The 26,643-nt window shown below is 54.4% G+C and overlaps 1 protein-coding gene across 2 annotated transcripts; it reads right to left on the bottom strand.

Moving 5' to 3' along the window:
- Positions 1-1,577: 1,577 nt before the first annotated feature.
- Jup (junction plakoglobin) lies at positions 1,578-24,924 on the bottom strand. Of its 2 annotated transcripts, none has more exons than XM_027947203.2 (14): positions 24,793-24,924; positions 14,271-14,483; positions 12,490-12,749; positions 12,079-12,317; positions 11,085-11,286; positions 9,911-10,055; positions 9,682-9,785; positions 8,217-8,555; positions 6,157-6,312; positions 5,831-5,950; positions 4,098-4,248; positions 3,875-3,996; positions 3,141-3,180; positions 1,578-2,887 (listed from the first exon to the last, which is right to left on the bottom strand). In XM_027947203.2, the coding sequence occupies exons 2-14, from the start codon at positions 14,476-14,478 to the stop codon at positions 2,736-2,738; spliced, it is 2,238 nt and encodes a 745-aa protein (XP_027803004.1). In that variant the 5' UTR covers positions 14,479-14,483; positions 24,793-24,924; the 3' UTR covers positions 1,578-2,735. The 2 variants fall into 2 exon arrangements, with proteins under 2 accessions (XP_027803004.1, XP_071460162.1); XM_071604061.1 differs by lacking the exon at positions 24,793-24,924 and adding an exon at positions 24,224-24,300.
- Positions 24,925-26,643: the final 1,719 nt, after the last annotated feature.

Genomic DNA, 26,643 nt, shown 5'->3' with positions numbered 1-26,643 from the left:
ATTTATATGCGGTGCTCAGAATCGAACCCAGTGCCCCACACGTCAGGCAAGCACTCTTAACACTGAGCTACAACCCCAGACCCCTTGTTTCCTTTTTGACCAGGCTGCCAGGAAGCTCAGAGCCTTGTGTGAAGCTTGATGGTGGGTAGAATCAACCTTCAACATGAAGCTGCTTCCTGCCCCCTCCTTTCCCTTGCCCCCATTTTCTGTTAGGAGGCTTAATCCTTTCTCAACAGCCTCTTTTGAGAAGATGGGGTGGTAGTTGGCTGGGTATCTTTTTTGGTCTCTCCAGCTCTTCTCCACTCTGCGCTGGGCTTTCTGGTTTCTGCCTGAGTTTGGCCAACAGCAATCACCAGCAGGAGGGATTGAGGTCACAGCTTCCTATCAGGAGCCTCATCCTCAGGGTCCTGCTCCCAGTACACATTCCCCACTTCCTGCCTCAGGCTCCAGCCTGGTGAGGCCACGGTAACTAGCCCAGGGTATGTCCTCTTCCTGGCTCTATACTATACCACCCACATATTTGTAAATTGTCCCTCTATCAAGTTTGCAAATTTCCCAATTCAGGTGTTTTCTGCCGAAGTCCTGAACATGGAGAACAGATAATGAGCACTGTTAATTTCCTCCTTGTGGCCCCTGAACACTATGTCCCCTCTCCCCTCCAAAGGTTCTTGTCAGCAGAGCTCAGTTCAGTGTGTCATCCCCTGTGCTTGGACTATCCTGCCACCTCCTAATCAGGCTGCCTGCCTCTGGTCCAACACCCCATCCCACTGAGGCTCCATGGCCCAGCCAGCCCTGACCGACTCCAGCCAGGTGTAGAAAGCAGCCCTGCAAGGGCAGCCACAAGTACCTCCTGGTCTCAGGTGTGCCGGGTGCATTGGGACCAGCCCACTTCAGAAAGAACCCAGCACTGTGGGTAGGGAACTGTCAACATAAAGCTCACAGAACAACGTGACGGGTGAAATGACAGTCTGTACCACCAGGGAGCATGGAAGAAAAGGTGCACAGCTCAGTCTGGGGTTGTTCCTAGGGTCAGATGCTACTGGATGAGCAGGGGAAGGCAGGCCAGGCAGAGGGGGAGATTGCACAAGCAAAGTCCAGGTAGCAGGAGACAGCACAGAAGATACCGGCTGGCATCACATGGCTGAGTGCAGAGTCGGCAGCAGGGGACACCTTGGGGAGTAGGCGGGAGCTGGGGAGGGCCCACCGCAGACCAGAGGGGCAAAGAACCAAGCAGGAGGCCACAGGGAGCACAATATCTGCACACAAAGCAGGACTGGAGGCAGAGGCCAGAAAGGAGCTTGCCCATTAGAGAGGAACAAGGCCTGGCGTCCCTGAGGGCGGGACTCACCCCTGTCATGTCTTGCCCTGTCCTAGCCTCCTCTGAAGGTTCCAAGCTACAGCCCTGCAGCTGTGTGGGGATTAAACTGACTCCTCCAACACTCCCTTCTCTCCCACGGTTCCTGCCCTGTCTTCCCCACGCCTCAGGCAGCCACGAGGACACAAGGTTCCAGCCAAGGAGGGAAACGGGGGAGGTCCCTCATCTTCCCATACCCCACCCCTAAGTGGTTTCCACCGGATCTGTGTGTTATTTTTATTTTCTTTGCTTTGGTCTATACAAAAACAACCAATAACCAAAAACATAAAGCGATAATAATACACTCTCGGCTGGGACCCCTGCCACCCTCCCATACCCATGTGCAAGGGATGGTAGGGGAGTCTGAAACAGGAAGGGAAGAGAAAGCCCCTCACCGCACACCAGAGGGGTCAGCAAGAGCACTTCTGGGGGCCAGCTGGGGCAGTGGGGGGGGTCAGGGTGGGAGATGTCCCCAGAGCTTCTCCAGGAGGGGCAGAAGTCAATTTAGGATCCTAGAGAGATTGGTGGACGTCCGTTAGAGTAGGGGAGTCACTTTCTGCATCTCCGTCCTGTCTCCCTGGAAGGTCCCTGAATTTTTCAAAAGAAGCTTTGGATTTCAGGGGTTTGGGCCCTGAGCCTGGGTCCTGGAGATCCTGGGGCCTCAGAGCAGTTGGTCAGGGGAGTTTGGTGAGAAAACCTGACCCAGAGGAGGGTCCAGGCAACTGGGGACAAACAGGTCAGGAGGGCTGCTGGGGGACACAGGGTGGGTGGCTGAATCTAAAGCTTTAGCGGCCACGGCCACAGAAGTGGGGCAGGGAGGTCAGGCGGGCCCTGAACCCACAGCCCAGGACAGAAAAGCAGGGGCAGAACACCATCCCAAGAAACCCTGGGAGGACTTCGGAAGGCGTGGAGTCCAGCAGGAAGTCACAGCCCGGGCTCCCACGGCTCAGGCACTTTTCTGTCTCACCCCATCTCCTGCACAAGAGCCTCTCAGGCGAGGAACCGCATCTGCCAGGGGCACAGACCCAGGGACCAGGGACTTGGTGTCCCCCAGAAAGCTCAGGCCACTCCCATGACACTCGCCCACCACCCCAGAAGGGCCAGTTGTCTTTCCTTAGAAAGATGAGGCTGGAAGGAGCAGGACTCCAGCCCCAAGCAAAGGTACAAGGAGGAGGCAGCCAGAGCATGCCTTACTTTGGGAAGCTCAGCGGCAAGGGGCTCCCATACTCCTTCCCCCCCAAAACAGAAGCCAAGGTTTCAGCAGAGAAAATGGAGGGCTCCCATCAGAAGGAGGTTCATGAGAGGGAGAAACAGGCACCTCGGCAGCCTGTGAGCAGGCGCAGGGCCGCAAGGCAGCAGGTGCCGTACTGGGTGGGGCCAGCTAGGCCAGCATGTGGTCCGCAGTGGGGTAGGGGGGCCTGAGGCCGTCGCTGTAGGTGTCAATGGGGTAGTCCCCATCCATGTCCATGTGCATCTCCAGGGGGTCAAGCGGGACATCGCTGGAGTACATGGGGCGGTAGGTGGCATCCATGTCTAGGGACAAGAAGGGAATTTGTCTAGAGGTCTGCAGGCCACGCCACAGGAGTTGGTCTAGGTAGCCCTCAGCCAACTCCTCTACCCCTGCCCACCACCAAGGGCCCTACCTCCTTCCCAAACTCCCACACCAGGGGATCTAGACTGGAGTCCAGGTGGAGACCACAGAGTGGCCGCCATGATGTGTCCTCCCGTCCCTCTCACTTGCCAGAGTCTAGGTTCTCTGGAATCCTGAAGACTTCTGGTCACTTACCATCGGCATAGGGTTCATTGATGGGGATCATGCTCTGGGCCTGGGGAGGGAGAGAAAGCAGGAGGTCTGCAAAGGCACGCTCTGGGCTGGCTCTCGGCTGGGGACAGGGAGGGACTCCTAAAAAAGGGTCTAAGGCAAAGTGGAGATCTCTTGGCGGAAGAGGATGATGAACTCATGACCTTGGGCACCTCCTCAGGGTGTGGGTCTCGTGCTTGGGGGCTCCCACAGAACCAGATCTGGGGGGGTTGGCAGGAAGAGAACTAAAGAATGAATACGGGGCACTGCCCCAGTCAGGCCCAGGACACTGCTAGCATCTTTGCACAAATTAAAAAAGGGAACCTGGGCTGGGGGTAGAGCTCAGTGGCAGAGTGCCTGCTCGGAATGCACAAGGCCCAAGGTTCAGTCCCCAGCTCTGCAAAGAGAAGAAAAAGGTGCCCTTCCTCAAACCTTTTATATCCATTTGGGCAAAATGAAATTGCTACTATTTTAGGTCAAAAACAGATACGAGGTGAGGCTGGGAAGGTGGCTCAGTGGTAACAGGCTTGTCTGACATGTGCGAGGACCTGGGCTCAATCCCCAGCACTGTGGGGGCGGGGGGCAAATACATGGTTCCATCTACTGACTCCATCTGCTAAGGAAAATCAAAAATGATCCAAAAACAATATAAAAATCTGTGAAGCCAAGGATGCGGGTGAAGGTTCCCCAGAAGTTCCAGTTCAACCTCGGATACTCACAGCCTCCCAGGCGGCGGGGTCATGCTTGAAGAGGGAGTTGGTGAGCTCCACGGACACGCGCTTGCGGTAATCTGGGTTCTTGTCCTCAGAGATTCGGAACAGGACAGCGGCAGCATAGGTGGCTGAGCAGAGAGGGAAGTTACAGCCAAGTCCATGCTACCTCGGCCACCGCTGGGGAAGCAAGGCTGGCCTCCCCTCCCTGGCCCACAGCCCAGCCCCTCACCAGTGCCCTCGTTGCGAGAGTGCAGAAGCTCCATGAGAGGGGCAGAGGCCCCCTCGGCATCAATGGCATCGGCTGCCTCCTTGTCCTGGGCCAGCTCACAGAGGACCCCGGCGGCCACACGTTGGATGTTCTCTACTGATGAGTACAGGAGCTGGAGGACAGGACAGAGGACAGGGAGTAGTGCAGGGCCCGAGGATGAGGCCCGCCAGGCAGCACGGCCCACAGCCCTGCCCACCCCTTTCTGGGTTTAACCCAAGCTTATGCCACAAAATGCGAAAAGCCCAAGAAGGCATAAAGAGGCGGAAAGGAACAAGCCAGCCATGATTCCCCCGGTGGACAGGCAGCTGCTAACACATTGCCATATTCCTGCTGCATTTTTATCACAGGCCAATTATTGTCCACTGTATATAATTCTGATGATTCCTGCCTTTTTCACTTGCTATAGTGGAATAAAGCATTTTCCTATGTATTATGTTTAAACTTTTCCTAAACATGTATGCATTCATATTGAGAGAAAGACTAAATGCTGAAGACTAAATGCAGTGCTATGAGACTGAACAATAGGTCACTATGGAAGGAAGCCATGGCACTAACCCTTTACTCTGCTAATTCAATTAATAAGAAAATTTTTAAAAGCAAAAAATTCTTTTTTTGTACCAAGAATTGAACCCAGGGGTGCTTAACCACTCAGTCACATACCCAGCCCCCCCCCACACACACTTTTTTTTTTTTTTTTTTTTTTTTTGAGACAGGGTCTCACTAAGTTGTTTAGGGTCTTGCTAAGTTGCTGAGGCTGGCTTTGAACTTGCGACCTTCCTGCCTCAGAGTCCCAAGCCTCTGGGATTGCTGTTTGTTTTTAAATACTGTAAGTAACATTGTAATTGTTATCTCTGTGTATACATTTTTGTCCTTATTTGTTTAAAATTTGTTTTTAGTTGTAGATGGACACAATGCCTTTATTTATTTTTATGTGGCGCTGAGGATCAAACCCAGTGCCTCACACATGGTAGGTAAGCGCTTTTCTAATGAGCCACAACCACAGCCCCAATTTTTGTCCATATTCTAAGTGACATTAAATTATTTCATAGTCTTGGATTTGAATTAGTTGGTTGAAAGATAGGAATATGAATATTTCCAAAGCTCCCTATAAATACTGCAAGGCTGCTTTCCAGACTGCTCCCCACCAGCAGGGTATGAGCCTATTTCATCAAACTGTCCCCTGCGCAGGGCACACTCAATTATTTTCCTTTGCCAATTTGATAGTAGAAAATGGGCTCTTGCTGGGGGACAAGTTTCATTTCTCTAAACTCCTGGGGCTGAGCATTGTTTGTGTATGAGCCTCCTGGGAATTACCTGTAGCCTCTGCCTGCATCTAACTCCTGGGACTTAGTATTAATGAGCTTTTAACACGAGGGCTATTGAACCCCTGCCTGTTGTGGTACTTGAACATATTTTCCCAGTTTGCTGTTTACTTTTTAGGTTGTCTCTGACAACCTAATGTTCCTGTGGTTGAATCGAAGATTTTTGTTTCTTCGTTTGTGATCTCTTCCTTTACTTCTGAGCTTAGAAACCCATCGCATCTGTGAGTTGCCTGGGTACTCACTCCTGGTGTGGCCACTCCCTTCCAGAGACCTCTCAACGCCTGGCCTGGGCCTCCCAAACCCATGACTCCCAATCTTGCCCTCTTGGCAGTGGCTGAGGGGAGCTCCCCTGCCCACCTGCCCCAGACTCACCTGCACAAACAGGGGGATGGTGTTGAGCCGGAAGATCTCCATGCGGTTCATGGGATCCCGGGCGAGGATATGCAGGGCTCCAGTGCAGCCCTCCACAATCTCCTCCATCCTGACACCATCCTGCACGAGAGGAAGCATGTGGCATAAGGACAGGTGGCCCTTGAACAAGCTCACCACTCCTCCCCACAATGACAGACTGACAGATTTCACTGGTCCTTGGAATCAACATCCAATGCAGCCCACCTCCTCCTTTACATATACACTTAACATTGAGGACGCCCTGACACCCAAGGAGGGCTGTCACAGGTGCCACCAAGTTCACTTACGGTGTAGGGCTGCTGTGTGCCTGCAGCCACATGGCGCTGGGCATCCTGGTGGGCCTTGACCAGCAGCTGGACAAGGCGGGGAATGACGGCCGCCTCCTGCAGGGGGGCATGGTTGGCCGGGCACAGGGCCAGATTCCTGATAAGGCCGATGGTTGCCTGGTGGGAAAAGGGCAGAGATCAGGGGTACTTCCTGGGCATCTAGAGGACCCCAGTTTCCCAGTTTCAGTATTTCCTTCCTCTGCTGTCACCTCTTCTGCCCTGCAGGCCAGACACACACACTGGGAGATCTCCAGAGGACGAGATCACTCCCCGCCTGGGTCCCTTATTGTGGAGGACCCGTGAGTCCTCTCGTCTAAATTTTCTGTTCTTTTCTTGTAGTACTAGGGACTGAACCCAGGTGCTCTACTAATGAGCTACACCCCCAATGCTTATTATTTTTTTATTTTGAGACAGTTGTCCAGGTTGGCCTGAAACTTGTGGTCCTCCTGCCTCAGCCTCCTGAGAAGCTGGGATTACAGGCATATGCCACTGCACCCAGCTCGCTTGCTTTTCTAATTCCCAAACCCTGATTATCAGGAAATCTTTGCCACGGTTGACCCCAAAGCCTCCTGCTTGGTGACACTCATACTGCAATCAATTTCCAACAGGGCAGCTCCAGGATGAGTTCCCCTCCCTAGGGACCTTGACTCACAGCCACCACTCTGACCTCCTAGAGCCCCTCAGGATCTGGCAAAGCAATTTGTCACATCACTGGATGCTCAAAACAAGAAACTGGTAGGGCAGGGATGAAAGTCATGTGAGAGATGAGGATGGGAACACAGGGTGTCACTCGTCACTTAGCTGCTGGGTCAGGATGTAAATACGATCAGCACCTTGGCTTGTAGCAAGGACCAAGCAACAAGGAGGGGATCACACTCGCCACCATTTTTTTCTCATTATAGCTCTTTTTTCAAAAATATTTTTAAATTGTTGATGGACCTTTATTTTATTTATTTATATACAGTGCTGAGAATTAAACCCAGTGCCTCCCACATACTAGGCAAGTGCTGTACCTCGGAGCCACAACCCAGCCCCTATAGATCTATTTTTTAAATTCAGTGTGTATAATCGCTGAGCGTCATTCTCATCTGCACCGCTCAACTGTCTAATATTTAGCAAGTGGCACACCCCCAGGGTAGTGGAGTTCCCGTGGCACTCACGAAACCCTCGTCAATGGTAGTTTTCTCACTCCCTAGCACCAGATGTCACCTTGCCTTGGGCTCTTTTCCTTGTTCCTACAAACACACACCCCATCTGCCATAACTCTGTCCCCTGCCTGGCTGCCCCTGGCCTGCCATCACTCCCCCACTGGTTATGAGAAAGGATACACATCCCTCCTCTATCAGAAAGCCCCTGAGCAAGAGGCCCCACCCCCCCATTCCCACCTCCCCAGGGCAGGGACTGAGCACCCACCCCCAGAGCGCTCCCTTTCTTTTACATTTTGGCACTGTCCTAGTTTAGCAGGACATGTAGCCATGTGGCTGGTGGTGACTCTTCCTAACTTCCTTACATCTCGATGAGGCCCAGTAACCAGGTTCTGGGGCGGGAGCCAGAGTGGGTCCATGTTCTGCTGGCCCCAGGCCTCACTCCTTCCCCATGGTGGGGGCACACAATCCAACCATCCGCGTGGGAGCAACGCTGTCATCTAACCTTCTGTATAAGGAACGTGCTCTGTGGACCAGCAGTATCCCCGGGAAGCCTGTTAGCAACACAGTCTCCCAGGCCCAGCCAGGGGCACTGAATCAGCTCCTGCAGAGGAATGAGACCCCCTCCCCAACCTAGGCCACACGTGTGCACGTTGAACTTTGAGAAGCTCTGCTCTAGGGGTGGCAGAGGCACAGGACAGAAATCATCTGCGTCTGGGGCAAAGCTGATGACAATCGGGTTTAAACTGCTCCATGAGAGAGAAATGAACTTTGGCCTATCTGAGCCACTGTATCTGGGGCCGCTTTACCAATGCAGCGCCTGGCCTGCACAGGGAGCTGCCTCCCCTCGCTGACCCCCAGGCAGGGGAGTTGTACCTTGACCAGTGGCCACTGGTTTGGCTGGTTGAGCAACTTGACAATGGCTGGGATGCCATAATTGAGGCGCACAGAGTTCTGAGCCATCTCGGCCTCAGGATGGCGGCTGGTGAGGTGGCGCAGGGCACAGACAGCAGGCTCTGTGATGTCATCCTTGTCGCCAGCGCGCAGGATGGCATGGATGAGCGCCTCCACGCCACTGTTCTGTGTCACCAGAGTCTTATTCTTGCTGTTGTTGCAGGTCAGGTTGGAGAGGGTGCCCGTGGCACAGGTGAGGACGTTGACATCGTCCACACTCAGCTGGTTCACCAGGATCTTCAGCACACTCTCCAGGCCCTCCTGGGGGTAGGGAGAATGGCATGGAGAGTGAGGGGGTGCCAGCTACAGGAAGCCTTTCCAAGTATGTCCAAGCGGAGCTGATGGCCTAAAGGGGTAGGCCTGCCTGCACATGCCTGGGAACTTTCATCCCATGACCTGCTGATACCCTGGGAAAGGGTGTTACTAATCCCTAGAGCAAGCAAGGCCAAGAGGCTCAGAGAGGTGGCGGGGTTTGCCCAGATACACAGCTATGGTCCGAACCCAGGCCTGTTACTAAGCTCCACACTCTTTCCTCTATCCTACCCACCTGTCCCTGGGCCCTCAAATGAGGCAGAGCCCTGCCCTGGCCAAGGGCATCTTGGCCAATGGAGGCCTCTGGCCTAGAGGAGATTGTCAAGGAGGTCACATGCTTCTGTGACCAGGCGACCCACTGTCACACACTTCCCACTTTTCTGGCCTCCCCTGCTGCCCTCTTGTCTCCAGAGGTCTCTAAGCCAAACCTACTTTCAGGAAAAATCCCTAGTTTGGAAGCTTTACTTCTCCAGGGAGAGCCATGAGGGCCTGTGATAGGACAGAAAGACCCTGGGCTTTGGAGACACACAATCCGGGGCTGGAACGCCAGCTGCCATTACTACCTATGACCATAGGACATTACTTAAGTCCCTGAGCCTTGGTTTCGTCATCTAACCAGGGCCGTATACTCCATCTCCAGGTTGCTGAAAGGGTTAAACAAGCTCAGGTCCACAAGAACCCTAGCCCAGTGTGGAGGGTGGGGGCAGGCTGCTGGCAATGGTGGCCAAGGTGGAAGGAGGGACTGAGCTGCACCTTCCCTCAGCTGTTTTCAGCCACTGGGGCCCCACAGCCATCTTCTGGTACGCTGCTGCTCCTGGCCAGGGTCCAGCCAAAACTGTGCCTCTGCTGCCACCTGAACCTTTGCTGCTTAAAGATGTCAGGTCCTTCCTCTCCCCTTCCCAGATCCCTATTAGGATTAGAATCCCTGTCCACATGGATGAGGGCCTCCAGGGCCTTTCCAGCCTCTGCTAAGAGGGTGGAGGATTCAGAGGCTCCAGTCCTCCCCAGCACCTGAGGTTGGACACCCAAACAGGAAGCTGCAGAAGCTGGCCCTAGCCCTGGTCACCTCCCTCACCTGCTTGGTGGCCACATCCGAGAGGTTACGCAGAGTCCAGAGGCAATTCTGCACCAGGCGGGGGCTGTTGCTGGTCAGGTGCTTGCCCAGGGCCTGCATGCCACCTGGGGCAGGGAAAGGGGTCTTGTCAGCCATAGGGGAGCACAGCTGACCCAGCCTGGCTACAGGGCAGGACCCCCACCCTGACCCTTCCAACCACACAGGTCACCCTTGAAGCCATCATACTCACCAGCCTCCACAATGGCAGGCTTATTGCTGGGACACACGGACAGCACCTTGAGCACACGGCTGGTAGTCCAGAGAAGCTTCTCATAGCTATAGTTCCGCATGATCTGCACAAGTGCCTGGGGTCCTCCATTGGCCAGGATGATCAGCTGGGGGGAAAGGGGGAGAACGGGTATAAGGCAGGGAATATGGCAGGGGAGGAGGGAGATATAGGATAAAGCGGTCATTACTGAGCTTCTGCTCAAACTTGAATAGCTTTTGTGATGATCACGTAAGCCAGAATTTTAAGAAAAGGATAATACCCAGTGCTGACGAGGACGTGGCAAAATTGTACTCACAGCCACTGCTACTGACGACAACGGAAATTAGACCATCTGGGTAAAAGCCCAGAGCCCTGCTGATGAAAATTTTTTCTATTCCGGGAAAAGTCATGTGCCCAGAGATGTTCATAACAGATAAAGAGGGAAAACTGGTAGCAATCTGAGTGTTCTACCCAGCAGGGCGCAGCAGTGCACATCTGCAATCCCAGTGACTTAGGAGGTTAAGGCAGGAGGATCACAAGCTAGAAAACAGCCTCAGCACTTAGTGAGACCCCCCGTCTCAAAATTTTTAAAAAAAATGGGGATGTAGCTCAATGGTAGAGCATCCCTAGGTTCAGTTTCCAGTTAAAAAAAAAAAAAAGAAAGAAAGAAAGAAAAAGGGGAAGAAAACAGATGCAAATCCACACACTGCTATGACTACAACCAGATGTATGTATTTATAAATAAGCCCTTAGAACAGCACTGAGGAAAAACATCAAAATAACAGCAGTGGCCAGGCACAGCGGCACACGCCTGTAATTCCCGTGACTCAGCAGGCTAAGGCAGAAGGATCACAAGTTCAAGATCAGCCTCTGCAACTGAGGGAGACCCCGTCTCAAAATAAAAATAAAAAGGACTTCAATTACTAGCACTGCACCAAAAAAAAAAAAAAAAAGATAACAATAGCTATGAGAAAGATAAGGGTATTTTTCTTTATCTGATCCTCAAAATCATTCTCAGAATTCAGAAACAGGGTAAAACATGTTTATCTGTTTAGCCATATACATCATCTAGAAGCACAAGGGGACACAGGCCTAAAGCCGGCAGGGTGGGAGGTTACGCAAGCACAGGCTGCAGGCCTGGGGTGGGGGCGCCCACCTTGCTCTCCTGGTTGCCGTAGGCCAGGAGCTGCAGGCAGTCGGTGGTGATGGCCAGGAACTTTGGGTTGTTCTTGTTGAGCAGGGGCACCATCTTCTGCAGCCCATCTGCCAGGCGCACTGCCATCTTGGCACCCTCCTGGTACAGTAGCAGGTTGTGCAGGGTGGTGATGGCGTAGAACAGGACTGACTCCACAGGAGAGCTAGGGGTGCAGAGGAGTCAGGTCCCTGCCTCTGGTATTCTCACCTTCTGCAGGAAGCCCACCTCATACCAACACCCCCATGGGAATAGCTCTTTCTTAAAACGTTATGTCTCTGGCATGCACAAGGTCCTGGATCCAAATTCCAGTACCACACACAAAAAATGTATCAATCAAATCAAATCCCATCATCCCTTGAACCCAGTCCCACTCTTATACACCAAGCACTTAGACATGACCGCTTCTGCTTCTGAGCTCCCCTCTGGTGCCGAGCACGTGGTAGGTCCCCTCAATACCTTTCCCTGTGGGGTAACAACCACGTGGAAGGGTAAGTGCCAGAGAGGCCCTGCAAAGGGTGCAGCTGGGAAGGAAATCAATAACTCTACCCTCAGGGAGCTCCCAGCCTGGATGAGCAATGAGGCCACTCAACATCAGCCCAAGACAGGAAAGACAAGGTCACAGGGGCCTCACCTATGCTACTCCCTCCACCTGGAACCATCGCCCTCATCTACACTAACCAAACTCCACCCATCCATCAACCCTGCCGCAGGAACAAGTCTACCTGCGGGCAATCTCGGGCATCTTCGGCCACAGCCTACCTGTACCCTGATAACTGACCTGCTGCTTACACACCTGTGCCCCCTGCGAGGCTGTGTGCCACTGAGCACCAGGAGAGATGTGCTTCTGCACCTGGCACACAGCAGGTGCTCAGTGTGTTTAGGGAAGCTCAAAGAAGGGAAGGGGAAGCCCTGGTGAGGGGAGCCCTAGGCTCCCGCAGTGGGAAGGGACGAGCACCTGAGCATGCGGACCAGGGCAGGGATGCCGCCTGACTTGAAGATGGCAAGCAGCCCCTCGCGGTGGTGGGAGAGGTTGTGCAGGATGCTGGTGGTGCAGCGGGCCGTGTCCAGGTCGCTGGTGTTCTGCATGGTGCGCACCACGGCCGCCACCAGCTGGGGGGAGCCCATCAGGGCCCGGCGGGATGCCTCCTTCTTTGACAGCTGGTTCACAATCATGGCCGCCTTGGTCACCACCACCTGGAGGTTGGGAAAGAATGGGGGGACGTGAGCAGCTGGGCCAGGACCCACTACTGAGGAAAGGAAGAGGCAGGACCCCTTTCCTCTCAGAGAAACTCAAGTCAGCCGCCTCAGGCCCAGGGGAGTCTGGACAGGACCTCCCTCCCGACTCCCCCTCCAGGCCCTCACGGACCGGGTCCTCATCGTTGAGCAGTTTGGTGAGCTCGGGAAGGGCCCGGGTGGCCAGCTCAGCATCGTCCTGGTAGTTGATGAGATGCACGATGGCCGACTTGAGCAGCTGGGATGGCTCAGCCAGTCTCTGCAGGTTGGTGGTCTGTCCCTCCACCTGGGTGGCCAACAGCAATGAGCTGTCCTCGCCTGTCACACCTGGACACATGGCCTCCCGCACCCGCTTGGCTCTGGCCGTCGTGGATATCTGGTACTCAAGATCACCTGAGAGCCAACAGAATGGGAACAGAGCTGCAGGAGGAGGATGGGGAGGACCCCGGGGGGCAGGGCAGGAGGTGTAGACAGCCCACCTGAGTCCCCTGGGCAGCCTTCCACCTTGACCAAACTCCCAGAGCACCATTCATAGTTCTGCCCCTAACCATGGCACTGGGGGATCATCAATGCCTCAAGATTCCTCATCTGTAAAATGGGGTCCCACCTGTTAAATCCAGCACAGGGAATTCCTATGACAATTAAATGAGATCATAGTTGAGAACTGCTCTGGAAAGTAAGGTCTCTTGTGTCTGGCACCTCTCACTACAGAAATGTTAGTGGTAATTATTAATAAAATTAAGTAATATTTTAAGTACTTATTATTCACCTGGCCATGAATTCATTCCTTTTCTTTTATTTTCTTGTCTAATCTTACAACTACCTATAAGTATATTACTATTTCCACTTTACTGGGCACAGAGGTCACAGACAGACTCAGGAGCCCAAAGCCCTACTCTTAGAGTCCCCAGTGGAGACTTCAGATCCCCCCTCCAGGTTCCAGCCCCTGGGGAGCCCCATGAGTCCCACAAGTAGGAGCCCAGGCACCCCCACCTTGATGACTGTCCCAATGCCCCAAGGGAGAGGCAGGCAGAAAGTTTACTCTAATTGCTGGGCAAGGAGACACCACCTACGTGGCTTCCCACCTGGATGCTATACTTTGAGCTCCCAGCACAGTGCTGGGCTCTGCCCAGCTGAGGCTTCTGCCTGTGGCCAGGGAAGAGACCCAGGGTGCAGAGGCTGAGCCCTGCAGAGCCCCAGCCAGGCTCAGTCCACCTTGCACTCTTCCAGGTCCCAGAGCTCATCCTCTCCAAGGCCTTGAAGGCACCTGGGGACAACAGTCCTAGGGTCCAGATGTTTCTCTCCTCCAGAAGGGAAGAGACACCTGAATTGGCAAGGTGCCCTTCCCCCTCCCCCTACCATGAGACTAAGCCCCAGAACTGAGTCAGCCACTCCACCCTGCACTTGGCCCATCTCTATCAGCCCACGCTGGCCTAGTCTGGGCTTGAGCTCAGCACCTCCTCCACCAGACTGGGGGCTCCCTGGGGCTGGAGAACTGTTTTTGCCATCAGACATAAGGCTCCTAGAGCAAAAAGGACATCTTCCACAATCCCCAGGTCCCCTGAGGGCAGGAATCATGCCTCGCCATCATATTCCCATGCGCACAGAAGGCAAAAACTGCGCCTCTTCTTCAGATTGGTGGCCCCCACTCCACACTAAGGGTTCATGGAAGAAGAGTCTGCATCCATCCCACACGGGAGACCCTGATAGCTAAGCCTCCTCCCTCAGATTGGGCGGGCTCCCATGAGCATGAGCTGCCTCCTCATTCAGACTTCACAGGTCCCTAAGAGTAGGAAGTATGCCTCCTCCTCAAACCAAGGGCGCCTCCTAAAGTCTGCCTTCCTTTGCTCTGATGTTCTTCCAGGGGTCTTCTGGGTTTTTCTACCCCATGGAAAAGCCCCCAAAGGTGCTGACCTTGGTTCTGGGGCACCCCCTGGGTGTAGGTGGTGGTCTTCTTGAGCGTGTACTGGCGCCCACAGGCTTCGTCCTCCTCCATGATACCCTTGCTGCTGACGGAGGGCACACAGGTGTTGGCACCTGAGTGGATGCCTGAGTCGTAGGTGTACGTCTGCTGCCACTCAGTCACCTTGATGGGTTGTTCGATCAGGTTCATTACCTCCATGGTGGCTGTGGGAGTGCACAAGAGAGCCAGGAAGTCAGCTGGCCCAGTGGCCTTGCCCCAGCTTCATCCCAGCCCCCAGCCCCACCTCAGCCTCCTCCATTCCTAGACCCCACCATCTCCCCTGATCCCACCATAGCCCCAAGGATCCTAGGTGGCTGTATATGGAAGGGTACCAGGCCCAGGGGGAGCAGTGGTGTGTGACTCGGGGCTTGCGTCTCTGACCTCGGGCCCACTATGAGGGAGAAGGCACTTGGGGCCTCCAGCAGCCTCTGGGAACCCAGGGACCCACTCTTACTTCACTGGGCCCCTGGGAAAGCTGTGGAGGCGGGGCGGTGAGGTGGTGGCACTCTAGACATTGGCCAGGAACTGGGTGGGGCAGGGAAGCTGTCAGACAGGTTTCTCTGGGGCACCAGAGGCTCCCTCAGAGATTCCTGGATCTCACTTTCTTGTGGGTCAAGCAGGATCACAAAGGGCCCCAAAGGCTTCCTCTCTCCCAGCTCCCTGGCTCCTCAAAGCTTTCCCGGTGCTGAGAACACCACAGACCCCTCGGATCTCAGCTACCACTCCTGGCAAATTCGCATCTCTGTTGAGCCTCAGTATCCTCATCTGTAAAACCCACCTACACCTCCCCGGGGGCTGTTGTTAGGACAGACAGGAACGCAGGATGGTATTAGCACTGACAAATGGCAGGCGTTCAGCGTTGGAGGCCATGGCTGTCACTGTGGGCACCGCCTTACCCCCGGAAGTACTTTCTCACCTTGAACCCAGGCTTAGGGCTATGGAGTGGGGCAGGCTTCTGGGGTGGTCACTGCCCCTCAAGAACCCCTGACCCTCTCTGCAGAGACTTGGGGGTGCTTGGAGGTTGACTAATACTTTGAAGCAGGTGTGTGAACCACCCATATGGTCTGCCTGCCTCCTCTGTCTTGGGGACTGACCTGCAGAGGTGGGTGACTGGAGGAGAGACAGGAAGCTACGAGGGCCGGTTCTGTGCCAGACCTCTCACGGATTCTGTCATCCTCGTAGGCGCCATTTCAAAGCACACACTCTGTTCCCACATGGACAGATACGGAGCCTGGACCAGGCACAGGCATGAACGGCACCCATGTCTGCTGCCTTTGCGTGTCCCAGGTGGCCTCAGAGAGCAAGCCAACCCCAGGCTGGTCTACCCATGAAGAGGGCTGGCACCCTGCCCCTCAAGCTGGTTGTCCCATGGGGATGAGGGACTGATGGGGATGAGGGTGGGGAACCAGAGCAACCTGGCCCCACCCCAGGAACAAGAGCACCAGGGACTTCTTCCCAATGACAGCCCAGAGCCACCCTGGAGGAGGATGACAAAGGATTCCTCAGGTCTTGTTCCCTTTTATGGCAGTGCACAGCCCCTCCCCTGTCCTGAGCGCACCTAGTACACACAGGCAGAGGCAGAGCCAGACCAGCTAGCAGCCACCTCCTTCCTCTGCTCCTGCCACACTGAGTGACTCAGAGTTTCGGGCCGATAAACAGAAGCAGGCCCAGGACACCAGACGGCAGGCTCTGTGCCACCAGATGTGCACAGCTGCTCCCAGGCATTCGCCAAGTATGGCTATTTCGGGAGGCAACCCCCGCCCCCGCCCTTCCCATGCACCCTGTCCCGGGCAGCAGACAAGGGTCAATGGCAGGAAACCAGGGGCTTGGAAGAGACAGACTCAGGAAAATCCTGCCTGGCGCTCCGCCTGCCTCCCCCATCCCACCCGCTGCCCCAATGGCAGGTCCCAAGAGAGAACCAAGGAGCTTGGGAGGGGCCATCTGGGCAAAGAAGCTGCCCCTGGGGGGAGGAAGAAAACTGGACATCCGAGCACTTGAGATGAAGGTGAAGCACAGTTATAATAACCCCCCAAAACGCCCCATTCTGACCAGGAAAGGCCCTTTCTCTGCCTAACCCTAGGGTCATTCCAGAGGGGTGGGGTCCTCACCCCAAGTCACAGGGACCAGCCTCTAATTAGAAAGCACCACCAAGGTCCAGGCCATGGGGAGTTTCTTCGAAGGCCCCTCATGACCCCCAGCAGCCTGGGCCTGGAGCCAAGGAAAGCTAAGGGCCAGACAGCTGCCCAGGGCAGGACAGAGGGACAATGATGGGGACAGGGGGTACAGGCACCCAGTTGCCTTTAACATCAAATGGATCTCTTTCTTGCGGTCAGGCATTTTTTTATACCCAACTTCTAGGAAGGGAAATGGGCTGGGCATGATGGTGCACGCCTGAAATCCTAGCACTTTGGGAGACTGAGGCAGGAGGATCCCAAGTTCAAGGTCAGCCTCAGCAACTGAGTGAGACTCTGTCTCTAAATCAAAAATAAATAAAAAGAACTGGAGATGCAGTTCAGTGGGAGGCTACCCCTGAGCTCAATATCTAATACCAAAAAAGTGGGGTGGGTAGGGTGGCTGAGGCTCCCCGTGGAGAAGATGGTGGTGTTCTGCTCCTATCCAGGTTTGTCTCACAGTAGGAACAGCACGTGGTCCACCAGGCAAGACTGATGGAGCTGAGCCCTCTTGCCAAGGGAGGAGGGGGCTGATGTGGCCGAGGGTACTCACAGGTGAAAGAACACCCCGCTGCACATCAATCATCTCAGGTTCCAGACCCAGTTCCACAAAGTGCTGGGAGTCCCTGGGCAATTACTTTCCATCTCTGGGCTTCCTCTACAGAAAGGGTGGCTCAGGTCATCTCAAAGGAATGCTGATGTCTAAGATCCTAGTAATAAGTGACCAGGATTCCCATGCAGATGAGAGAAGTCTGAGGATGAGGTCAGAGTTGGACAGAGGTTCAGGGAGTGGATAGGCACTAGAACTCTTCCCAAGGAGAGGACGCACTGACAGATATTCTTGCAACAGGAAAGCAGGACTATCAACCTGCCCCACCTTTCTCCCTCCCTTCTTCTGAGAAAGACCTGGGAAATTCTCCCACAAGAAACAAAAGTGCAGATTTGGCTCTTCACAGGGGTGGAGGGCCGCACCCAGTTTGGTCTCATTACATTCCACCCTGGCCCTGGAGTCAGACCTCCCCCGATTGCCTTGGACAGAGACAGGGTGGAAGCAGGAGACGCCGAGGGCCCTGCCCATGAGCCAGGCCGGAGAAGGCACAGACAGACAGACCAGGGCGGGTTTCTGGGCCGAATGGGGGGAGCCTTTGTTTAGAGCATGTTCTACTGTTGGCAATAGGGGAGGGTGAAGCCAGCTGAGAGATCACAGGGAGCAGTGGGGGACAGCTCAAGGACAGGAGGAGAGAAGACACAGGGCCCTGACAGGGTTGGGAAGGATCCTTTCCCAGCCCAGTCCAGATGGAGTAGGAGCCTGCAAGGAAGAAACGAGCGGCTGCGGGTGTACCCTGGAGTGCACCTCGTCCTTCGATGCACCCCTCTGTGCAGACAGCCTTCTGCCCCAGTTAGCGCCCACTGAGGACGGTCAGCAAAGGGCACAGCTAGGCTGGCTGCAGGAGGCCACGGGTCAATAAGACAACCAGAAGCGAGGACAGGCTGCCTGAGAGGCTATGCTGGACCAAGGCTCGGAAATACTGCATCTGGGGACTAGAAGGCAGGGAGTTATAGGGCTGGGACCCCAGGGTTCCTTGAGCCAGAGGCCAGCACCCTGTGCAGATCCACATCCAAGGCTCAGATAGTGACGGGAGGGAGCAGCAGGCAGGAGAGCAGGGCATTCTGAGGCAAGCAGGGCTCCATGAGGTTCCACCCCTCACTGGCTGTGCACAATTGGGCAAGTTACTCCATTTCCTTAGCCTCATTTTCCTCGTCTATAAACAGAGCCAATCAAGCTACTCCTTTCTTCAGTCAGCTGCGTGAACAGAACAGCTGTGACTCTGGAAGCGGTCTGTGGACAGGAGAGGTGAGCATTCTCCTCGCATTAGAGAAACAGACACCAGACAGGAGGCGGTAGAGATGGGGCGGGGGCAGGGCAAGGTGGATGGCAGCCTGCCTGCCTTTTCAAGACCGAGACTGCCTTTCTCTGACTCCTTGGATGAAGGCTAGGAGAGGAACTGCCTCCCAGGTCTAGGCCAGAGGCCCCTGAGGAAGCAGGGGTGCATGGCTGGAGAGAAGCTATGTCCAGTCCTGGGCGGGCAGAGCAACTTGGCCCAGGCCAGGTGGAGACACTCAACTCCCCCTCAGCAGTTAGATGCCGCTTCCTGCAGCAAGGGACAGCAAGGCCAGTTAGGGAAGGGTTTTTCCCATACAGCAGCCTGGGGAGCTGGGTTCAACAGGGTCCTGGCCCATAACCTCCCCCACTGCTCCAGCTGAGATGGGGCCAGCAGTCCCAAGCACAGGTACAAACAGAGAGCCAGACATCACTGCTTCCCTTGGGAGCCTTATCTCCCTCTTCAGGCTGGGGCTTCCCAAAGGGCCTCTCCCCCAGGCTGGCAGATCCGGGCTCCTTCACCCCCACCCTCACCAACAAGTGCTGCAGACTAGAGGGTCCTGGGCAGACACCGGGGTCTGCATCAGCAGAATGGTCACCTCGAGAGGGCAGACACTAGTGGAGCCAGGGCTGGCCAAGCAGGGGACGAGAGAAGACAGGGAAGCTTCCGGAGGAAAACCCTCACTTCCATTCTGGAGGACAAGCTGGGAGTCGGGGCGACCCAGCTGCTATTTGTTTTCCTCCTTCTGGGCTCCCGCCCAAAGCAAACAAACCCGAGTGGGAAAATGAAGGGGATCTGTAGGAGAGGGAAATGCCCCGGCCAAGTGGCGTGACCTCAGGAACCTCTGGGCTCCCCTGGATTGGGCTCCAGCTGGACCTTCCATTCCCTCCTGGGGACCCTCTGTGGGCACAATCCCAAGCCGGCAGATGAGCCCAAACTAGGACTCCTGCGAATGGAAAATCACTTCAGCCACAGCAGGAACAACAGCGAAGGGCTACTTGTGTTGGTAATTCCACATAGCGACACCCTCATGGCACTACCCCTAGCCACCGCCGGTGGGGCCTGGACAGCCTGGTCCCTGGTCAGCCCACTCCTCAACTGGACCCCGGCTGATGTCTGTTCCTTAGTGTGTGATTCTGCAGGAAGGTGACCTGACCCTCTCCTGGGAGAGTCAAGGAGGTCTGGCTGCGTCGCCCCCACACGGGGCACCCTAGAGAAAAGCTAGGCTTTGGAAGGGGCTCGGTGAAAACTCATGGTGTCCAGAGCATGCGCTCCCCAGCATGGAGGCTAAAGACCAAAAGGGCGCCAAGGAAAGAGAAGGGGAAGAAATGGGCATTCTGAGTAGTTGGCTCACAAAATTGGACAGACGGGGGAAGACGGAGATAGAGAAGAATCCACTGTCTCCAGTCGATAAAGACCGAAAGCTGATCTTCCAGCCCGGAGGGTCCTCAAGGCTGAGCTCAGGGGAGGAGTTAGAAAGCTTTCTCACCAGGCTGGGCTGAGGATAGCTAGAAAATAGGGCAATCCACCTCCCCAGATCTCCACCAACCTCAACCAGGTCCCAGGAGAGGCCTCAGGATGTCACCTGCAGTAACACAAACCCCAAGGACCTGCCCCAGTCAGCCACACTGCTTTTTTTCTCTCCACAGGGTCTCTGGGCCAACCTTTTCACAGATGCCTGTCCCCCTCACTGCCATCTGGCTCTTAACCCAAAAGATACAAGACAGCTCTGCTGGGTTTTTGGTATTGTTCATTTCTTCTGCATGAAATATTTCACTGAGTATGTTCTGTCCCAGGGACCCCAGCAGGCCTCAGACTCTCACCCAGAGGGAGCTGTCCCTCCCAGACAGCACGACCCCTCCTCAGGAGAGTCGACTCGGAGCCTCCACTCCTCCATCGCTCTCCTTCAAGGCAAGATCTCATCTGTGAGTCGCATACAGGGGCGCATGCCTTCAGGAGGCTGAAACAGGAGGACCACAAGTTTGAGGACAACCTCAGAGACTTAGCCAGACCCTCAGGAACATGTGAGGCTCTGTCTCAAAATAAAACATAAACTAAAGGATTGGGAAGCTGGGCATGGTGGCACGCGTCTGTACTCCCAGAGGCTCAGGAGACTGAGGCAGGAAGATCTCAAGTTCAAAGCCAGCCTCAGCAATTTAGGGAGGCCCTAAGCAACTTACCAAGACCCTGTTTCAAAAAAAAAAAAAAAAAAATACAAAGGGCTGGGGATGTGGCTCAGTGGTTAAATATCCCTGGGCTCAATCCCTGGTACCAAAAAAAAAAAAAAAAAGACGACTCATTTATAATGTGCAGAAGTCCTTCCTCCTGTCTAGCCTCTATTCCTTCCATTAGGGAATCAATCCCATTTCTTGCTTTTGTGTCCTCAGTGATAGAAAATCACAAGCCAGGGCTGGTGATATAGCTCAGTTGGTAGAACACTTGCGTAGCATGTGGGAAGCCCTAGTTTCAATCCCCAGGACCACCAAAAACCAAAACAAACAAAAACCACCACATGTCCATCACCCTCTGGAGAGCCAGAATGAGTTCCTTCTCTTTCCTTCTCTCTTATACCAAGGCCCTTAGTCTTCTCTTCACAAGGATCCATAATCCCTGTGTCCGAGATCCCCTCTTGCCCTCAAGGGATGTGACAGTCTGGTGGCGAGAGGCTCAGTAATCAGACTGCACCATCACACATGGAGAACCCATTTCTATTTTGTTTTCCCCGGGTATTGGGGTTTGAACCCAGGGCCTCATTCAGAGAACCCATTTCTAAGACGGTTTGCAGGCTTATTCTGGTATCAGGTGCCCAGCTGGCAGAGGTGCCAGATCCAGATCCAGGCTGGTCTGACAGGACAACCTGATACTAGTTCCTTCCTCAAAGCCCAAAGCTCTGGCTGATAGCACCCAAGACTCTCACCCCATCACTAGAAAGGTCACCCACCCAGCAACAGCCTACTACAGCCCCCAGGCCTCCCAGCCTCCAAAGCACAGCCAATTCCCCTCCACAAAGGCCTGGAAGCGCAGGCCAACACTGTTCAGCAAGACACCCGGCCTAAGTCGGACTCTCATTTCTCTCCACTCCCCAGGGAGCAGCCCCTCTTTATCTTGGCACAGCCCCAGCCCCAGCCAAGCAGGCAATGCCACTTCCTGTGCAGGGACAGGCCCAGAAAGCCTGTTCTTACCTAGCACAAGCTGGGGGACAGCATGGCTTTAACCTATGCCCCTCTTCCCTCCTGACATCCCCTAACACTCACCAGAGCCCTTGGCCTTGGGGAGCTACCCCTCCATCAAGCCACTGGAGAAGTTTTCAGAGTGCTGGCAGCTAGGACATGAGTCACCCCACCTGACAAACCTGTCCCCACCTTTACCACCCACACAGCTTGCTGGGCCCTTCTGAATTCTCTTCTTCCCAATCTAGCAGAAGCTGTCAAAAAGAGGCAGCAGAAAAATTCTTTCCAGGGCTGGGGGTGTGGCTCAGTGGTAGAGTGCCTGCCTAGCACATGTGAGATCCTGGGTTCCATCCCTAGCGCTGAAAAAAAAAAAAAAAAAATCCTTTCACAGCTGCAGAAGAACCATACGGCAGAATGGGCTCTGGGCTTGGAGCCAGAGAACCCAAATGCCAATTCTGGCTCTGCTTGAGTCCCGCTGTGCAACCTTGGGCAAGTTACTTGACTTCCCTGAGTTTTAATTTCCTCATCTAGAGGATGGAATTGATGACACCTGCTTCTTTAAGGGTAGCCAAAATGAGTACATGAGATCAGTGAGGAAAGTGCTTGGTATCCACAGTCTCTTCTTAATTTCAAGTTACCATTCATCAAGTTCTTACTTAGTGGGTAGGATTTATTATTCCTATTTTGCCAAAGAGGTGATTGAGGCTTCAAGAGAACTTTGACCAAGGCTACACCAGTAACGAGACACTGGGCTGGGACTGAAGTCCAGCTCTGTCCAAGTCCAAATCCCTGAACTCAGAACTTCCCCCTATCTGGAGAGGTGTCCCCTACTCCTCTCCAGATAATGAGTCCTTCTGCAGACTAGTCAACTGTGCCATGTCATTCTAAGGTAGCGCTTGGTGGGGAGAGCACCCCCTCTCATCGGCACCCACCCCATGGGCCTCCAAAGGGGAGAAGCTGCCAGCCTTCACCTCACCTCCTTCATTCCCACATGCTGCATTCTCCAAGCCTCAGCCCTGGCAGCCCAAACAGCGGTTCCAGAGGGAATGGGGTGGAGCTAGGGTGCGGGGGAGGGCTCCTGTCACCCAAGCTGGGGCTTGATCTGGCAAGAAAAGACTAATTGGATCCTATTTCTTTCCCCCTCCCTCCTGTTCAGTCAATAGCCAGTTTTCACCAGGCACCTCCTAGCAATACTTCCTCAGTATTATCTTTTCATCTCAGTCACAAACTAGATTAGCTCAACTAATCATTTAGTCAACGTAATTACAATGCCTTCTCCTCCCCCACTTTGGCAAGAGAGGAGGGAAAACAGGTTGTTTAGGCACAAACTCCATGTCCTTGGAGCTACCTGGGGGTGTACATATATACCCCTCCATTCCTAGGGCTGAGTTAGAGCCTCACCAGGACACTCCAGAAAAGTGGGTCTGACCCCTGGTGCCCACTTTCCCATCTACAGCTAAGAAAGAGGCAATAGGTTCTTTCCATGGGAATCAGGACAAGCAGCCCTGATAATCCCCACCCAAATCTTCCCCCTGCCCCAAGACTGAGGGAGAGCCCCAGCCCTTACATTCCTGATTTGTCCCCCAAGGAGGCTGGGCTCCAACTACCTGCAAAAAGACCACACTTGATTTTTAAAAACCAGTATAGCAAGCCTGGTGGAAATCAGCCAGGGGATGGGTTCCCAGGGCACTGGGGGAAGAGGAGGCTAAAGCAGCTCTGCCCCAGGGTGCCTGCATGGAGGAAACCTTCCTCAAAAGACCTTCCTCCTGTCCCACTTTCCCCACCAAAGGCTCTCAGGAAACCGGGGGATACAGAAAGGGCTGCAAAGCCTCCAGAAAGAATGCACCTTCATAATTCACAAATCAAATGGAAAGCAAGCCCCGGTGCACCCAGCTCTTCTGCCTCAATTACCAGCCAGCTAAGGAATATTGGGGGATGGGGTGCAGGAAAAAAAAAAAAAAGACAAGAACAATCACACCTCCAGCCCTCCTCAGCTTGGCACCCACCCCATTCCTGGGGAGGGGGCAGAGCCTGGAAGAGCCAGCCACTCGCGCAGGCCTCATCCGAGGGGGTGTGGTGGTCCCCGGAGGCAGGAAGAGACGGAAGAAGCTGCTTCCCCTCTCGCCCCCCCCAACCCCGGGCCCCACCTCGGGCCCCAGGGGCCCAGCAAACAGGATGGAGGTGGGGGCAGGGAGGACGGGGTCAGAGCGCAGGCACTGGCCCACGTTCAGCCTGGAGCCGGCTGCGGGAAGGCACTTTGCTCCAAAAGGACCCCCTGAGCCTGTAGGAAGCTCTGGGCAAGGAAACAGGAAAACCCCCAGAAAAAGGCGCCGCGGTTACTTCCTCCTGGAAAGTTTGTTTAGGGTGATTTTTCAACAATATGAGATTAGAGAAAAAGGGTATTGCTGTTCCCATATCAACACTGGAAGCGCAGCTACTGGAAACTGAGCGAGGTGACCCTGAATTCTCTCTACCCGGGCAGACCCCTCCCCCGCACGCCCCAGGCCAAGCCGAGAGTGCCAGACACCAGAACAGCACTGAGCCCGGCACCAGCCCCCTCGTCACCCCATCCCACTTCCCGTGGAGGAGCCATAGCCCGGCACCCACCCGGGAGGAGGGAGGCGTCGCAAGTACGGTTCGCAACAAGCTGGAGGGGAGGCCCCCGTACTCCTGCGCTCACCTGCTCAGCAGGTGGGGCCCGCGTCGCTGGGAAAATGTGAGCTCGGCCCCCACAGTTGGGCAAGCTGGGCGCAGACAATAGGGCCCCACCCAGGCCTGGGGGAGTAGGGAGGGAGGGAAAGCCAGGATGACGCGTGGGGTGGGGTGAGGGTGGCCCCATAGAGACCAGCGGCAGCAAGTTTCCCAGACGGTCAATTCCCGACTGCAGAGTGAGCTCCGGAACGCAGGCAGAGCAGGTCAAAGTCTTCCCCGCCAGCGCGGGGCGGGAGCCAGGGACGCGGCGTCGGGCAAGCTCCCCGGGCTCCGCGGGAGGCGCGACCCAGGAGGCACCTGCTTTGATCCCTCCCCGCCCTTCTCGGATCCCGGGCTCACGAAGCCCCGAGGCACTCTCCGCCCGAACCGCGTACCCCCAAGACGCCGCGCACAGGACCCTAGCGCGCCCCCTGCCGCCGGTGCAAGGGGCGCTCCCTAGCACCCACCCTCACCTGCCCTAAAACGGGTGGGACCCCCTTCTTGGTCGCTCGTCATCCCTTCTCTCTCCCCAGTTCTACCTGCCCTGATTGTCCGCACCTGCGTGTGTGAGCCGGGCCGGGTCGTGGTTGGGCCGGGTGGGAGCCGGCGCGGGCAGCGAACTGAGCTCGGCGCGCTCGGGCGGCGGCTGCTCCGGACTCTGGCCAAGGCAGCAACTCAGTAACCGAACAAAAGGCGAAGGGACCTGACAGCCAAGCCACACCTCTCGCCCCCTTGAAGCTCCGCCCCTAAGGAAGACGCCCACCCACAGAAGCGAACTCACTGGCTGCTTCGCTTGAGTGTCCCACCGAGGGGCGGAGCCTCGCGCCCAGTCCCCTTCCACGGCCGCTTCTGTTTATGCGCTCCCCATTGGCCCCAGGGACTGCCTGTCGACTCTGGGGATGGACTCCAACTTCAGGTCCCATCCTCACTCTGCACCTATTGGCAGATAGAAAGTTACTTCCTCCTGATTGGGCAAGGGTCTGTCAGTAAGACTAAGGGAAGAACCAATGAAAGGGGTGGGGTGTGTCTTGCCCCACCCTAGCTCTGAGCAGGTAAGACTCATTACTCTCCCCTTCCCCCCTACCTGTCCAACAGGTGAGTCAGGGGGCGCCGTGGGAAAGGACCAACGCCTTCACTGGTCACCCAACTCAGCGTCAGGCACAATGCTTCTTTGGGCTTATTCATCCTTCGCCCCAAAGTAGTAATAACATATTTGTAAAGCATTTCATAGGCTTTATACTGGGTTGGGATTTCTTTTTCCCCAAATATGGAACACTCCTTGAACTTAAAATTAGAAGGCTTATGTTTGGGTTTTGCCACTTAATAGCTCTATGATCTTAAGCAAGTTAGTTCACCTTTCACCCTGTTTTCTTCATCTGTAAATTGGGTATATTCACTTTATTTTTCTCAGTGTTGGGTGGTGAAACGAACTAAGCTTTGTGAAAGCACTTGGATAGTTACAAAATGTTAGGATTTGAACTAATGGTATTTTTTTTTTAAGTTTTCATGACTGTTCTGAAAAACTATTAGGGCAAGAAAATAATCATCATTTTAAAGATGAAGAAACTGGGCTGGGGAGGTAGCTCAGTGGTAGAAACTAGCATACTCAATGCCCTGGGTTTGATCCCTAGCACCACAAAAAATAAAGATGAAGAAACTGAGGCTCACGCCAGGTGGGGTGGCTCACTCCTGTAATCCCAGCAGCTCTAGAGGCTGATTCAGGAAGATCTGGAGTTCAAAGCCAGCCTCAGCAACTAAGGGAGGCCCTAAACAATTTAGAAAGACCCTGTCTCTAAATAAAAGATTTTTTAGAAAGGGCTGGGGCTGGGGCTGGGGTTGCGGCTCAGTGATAGAGCACTCACCTAGCATAAGTGAGGCACTGGGTTTGATCCTCAGCACCACATAAAAGTAAATTAAGTAAAGTAAAAGTGTCAGGTCCACCTACAACTAAAAAAAAATTTTTAAAGGGGGGCTGGGGATGTGGCTGAGTGGTTACATGCCCCTGGATTCAATTCCCAATATCCAAAAAAAAAAAAAAAATGAGGCTCAGAGAGGTCACAAAACTAGAAAGTGGCATACTCCAAGCTAGAACCCCTTTCTCCTAATTCAAATCTCACCAAACTCCATGTTCCTCCTCCTCAAGGAATAGTTTGGACATAAATTGTCAATGTAGTCAGGGGGGAGGCCAGAAAACTAACACTCTAAGGAGAGACAGAAGAGCCATTATTTGGTCCAAGCCATTATTTGGTATAAAGAGGCTTTGGTCAGTATGGAAAAAAAAAATCAGGCAATAGATCTAAAGAAAACCAAGCATTGGCATAAAAGAAATGGGGCAGCAAGCTTCTCCATAGTAGAAGAGCCTGGGTTAGATATCAAAAAGAACTTCCCAGCAGGCAGCTTAAGAAGACA

Source organism: Marmota flaviventris, chromosome 17 (assembly GCF_047511675.1).
Source record: "Marmota flaviventris isolate mMarFla1 chromosome 17, mMarFla1.hap1, whole genome shotgun sequence".
In the NCBI taxonomy this organism is placed as follows: domain Eukaryota; kingdom Metazoa; phylum Chordata; class Mammalia; order Rodentia; family Sciuridae; genus Marmota; species Marmota flaviventris.
Note: the sequence above shows the minus strand (reverse complement) of the source record. Positions and strands in the feature narration are given on the sequence as shown.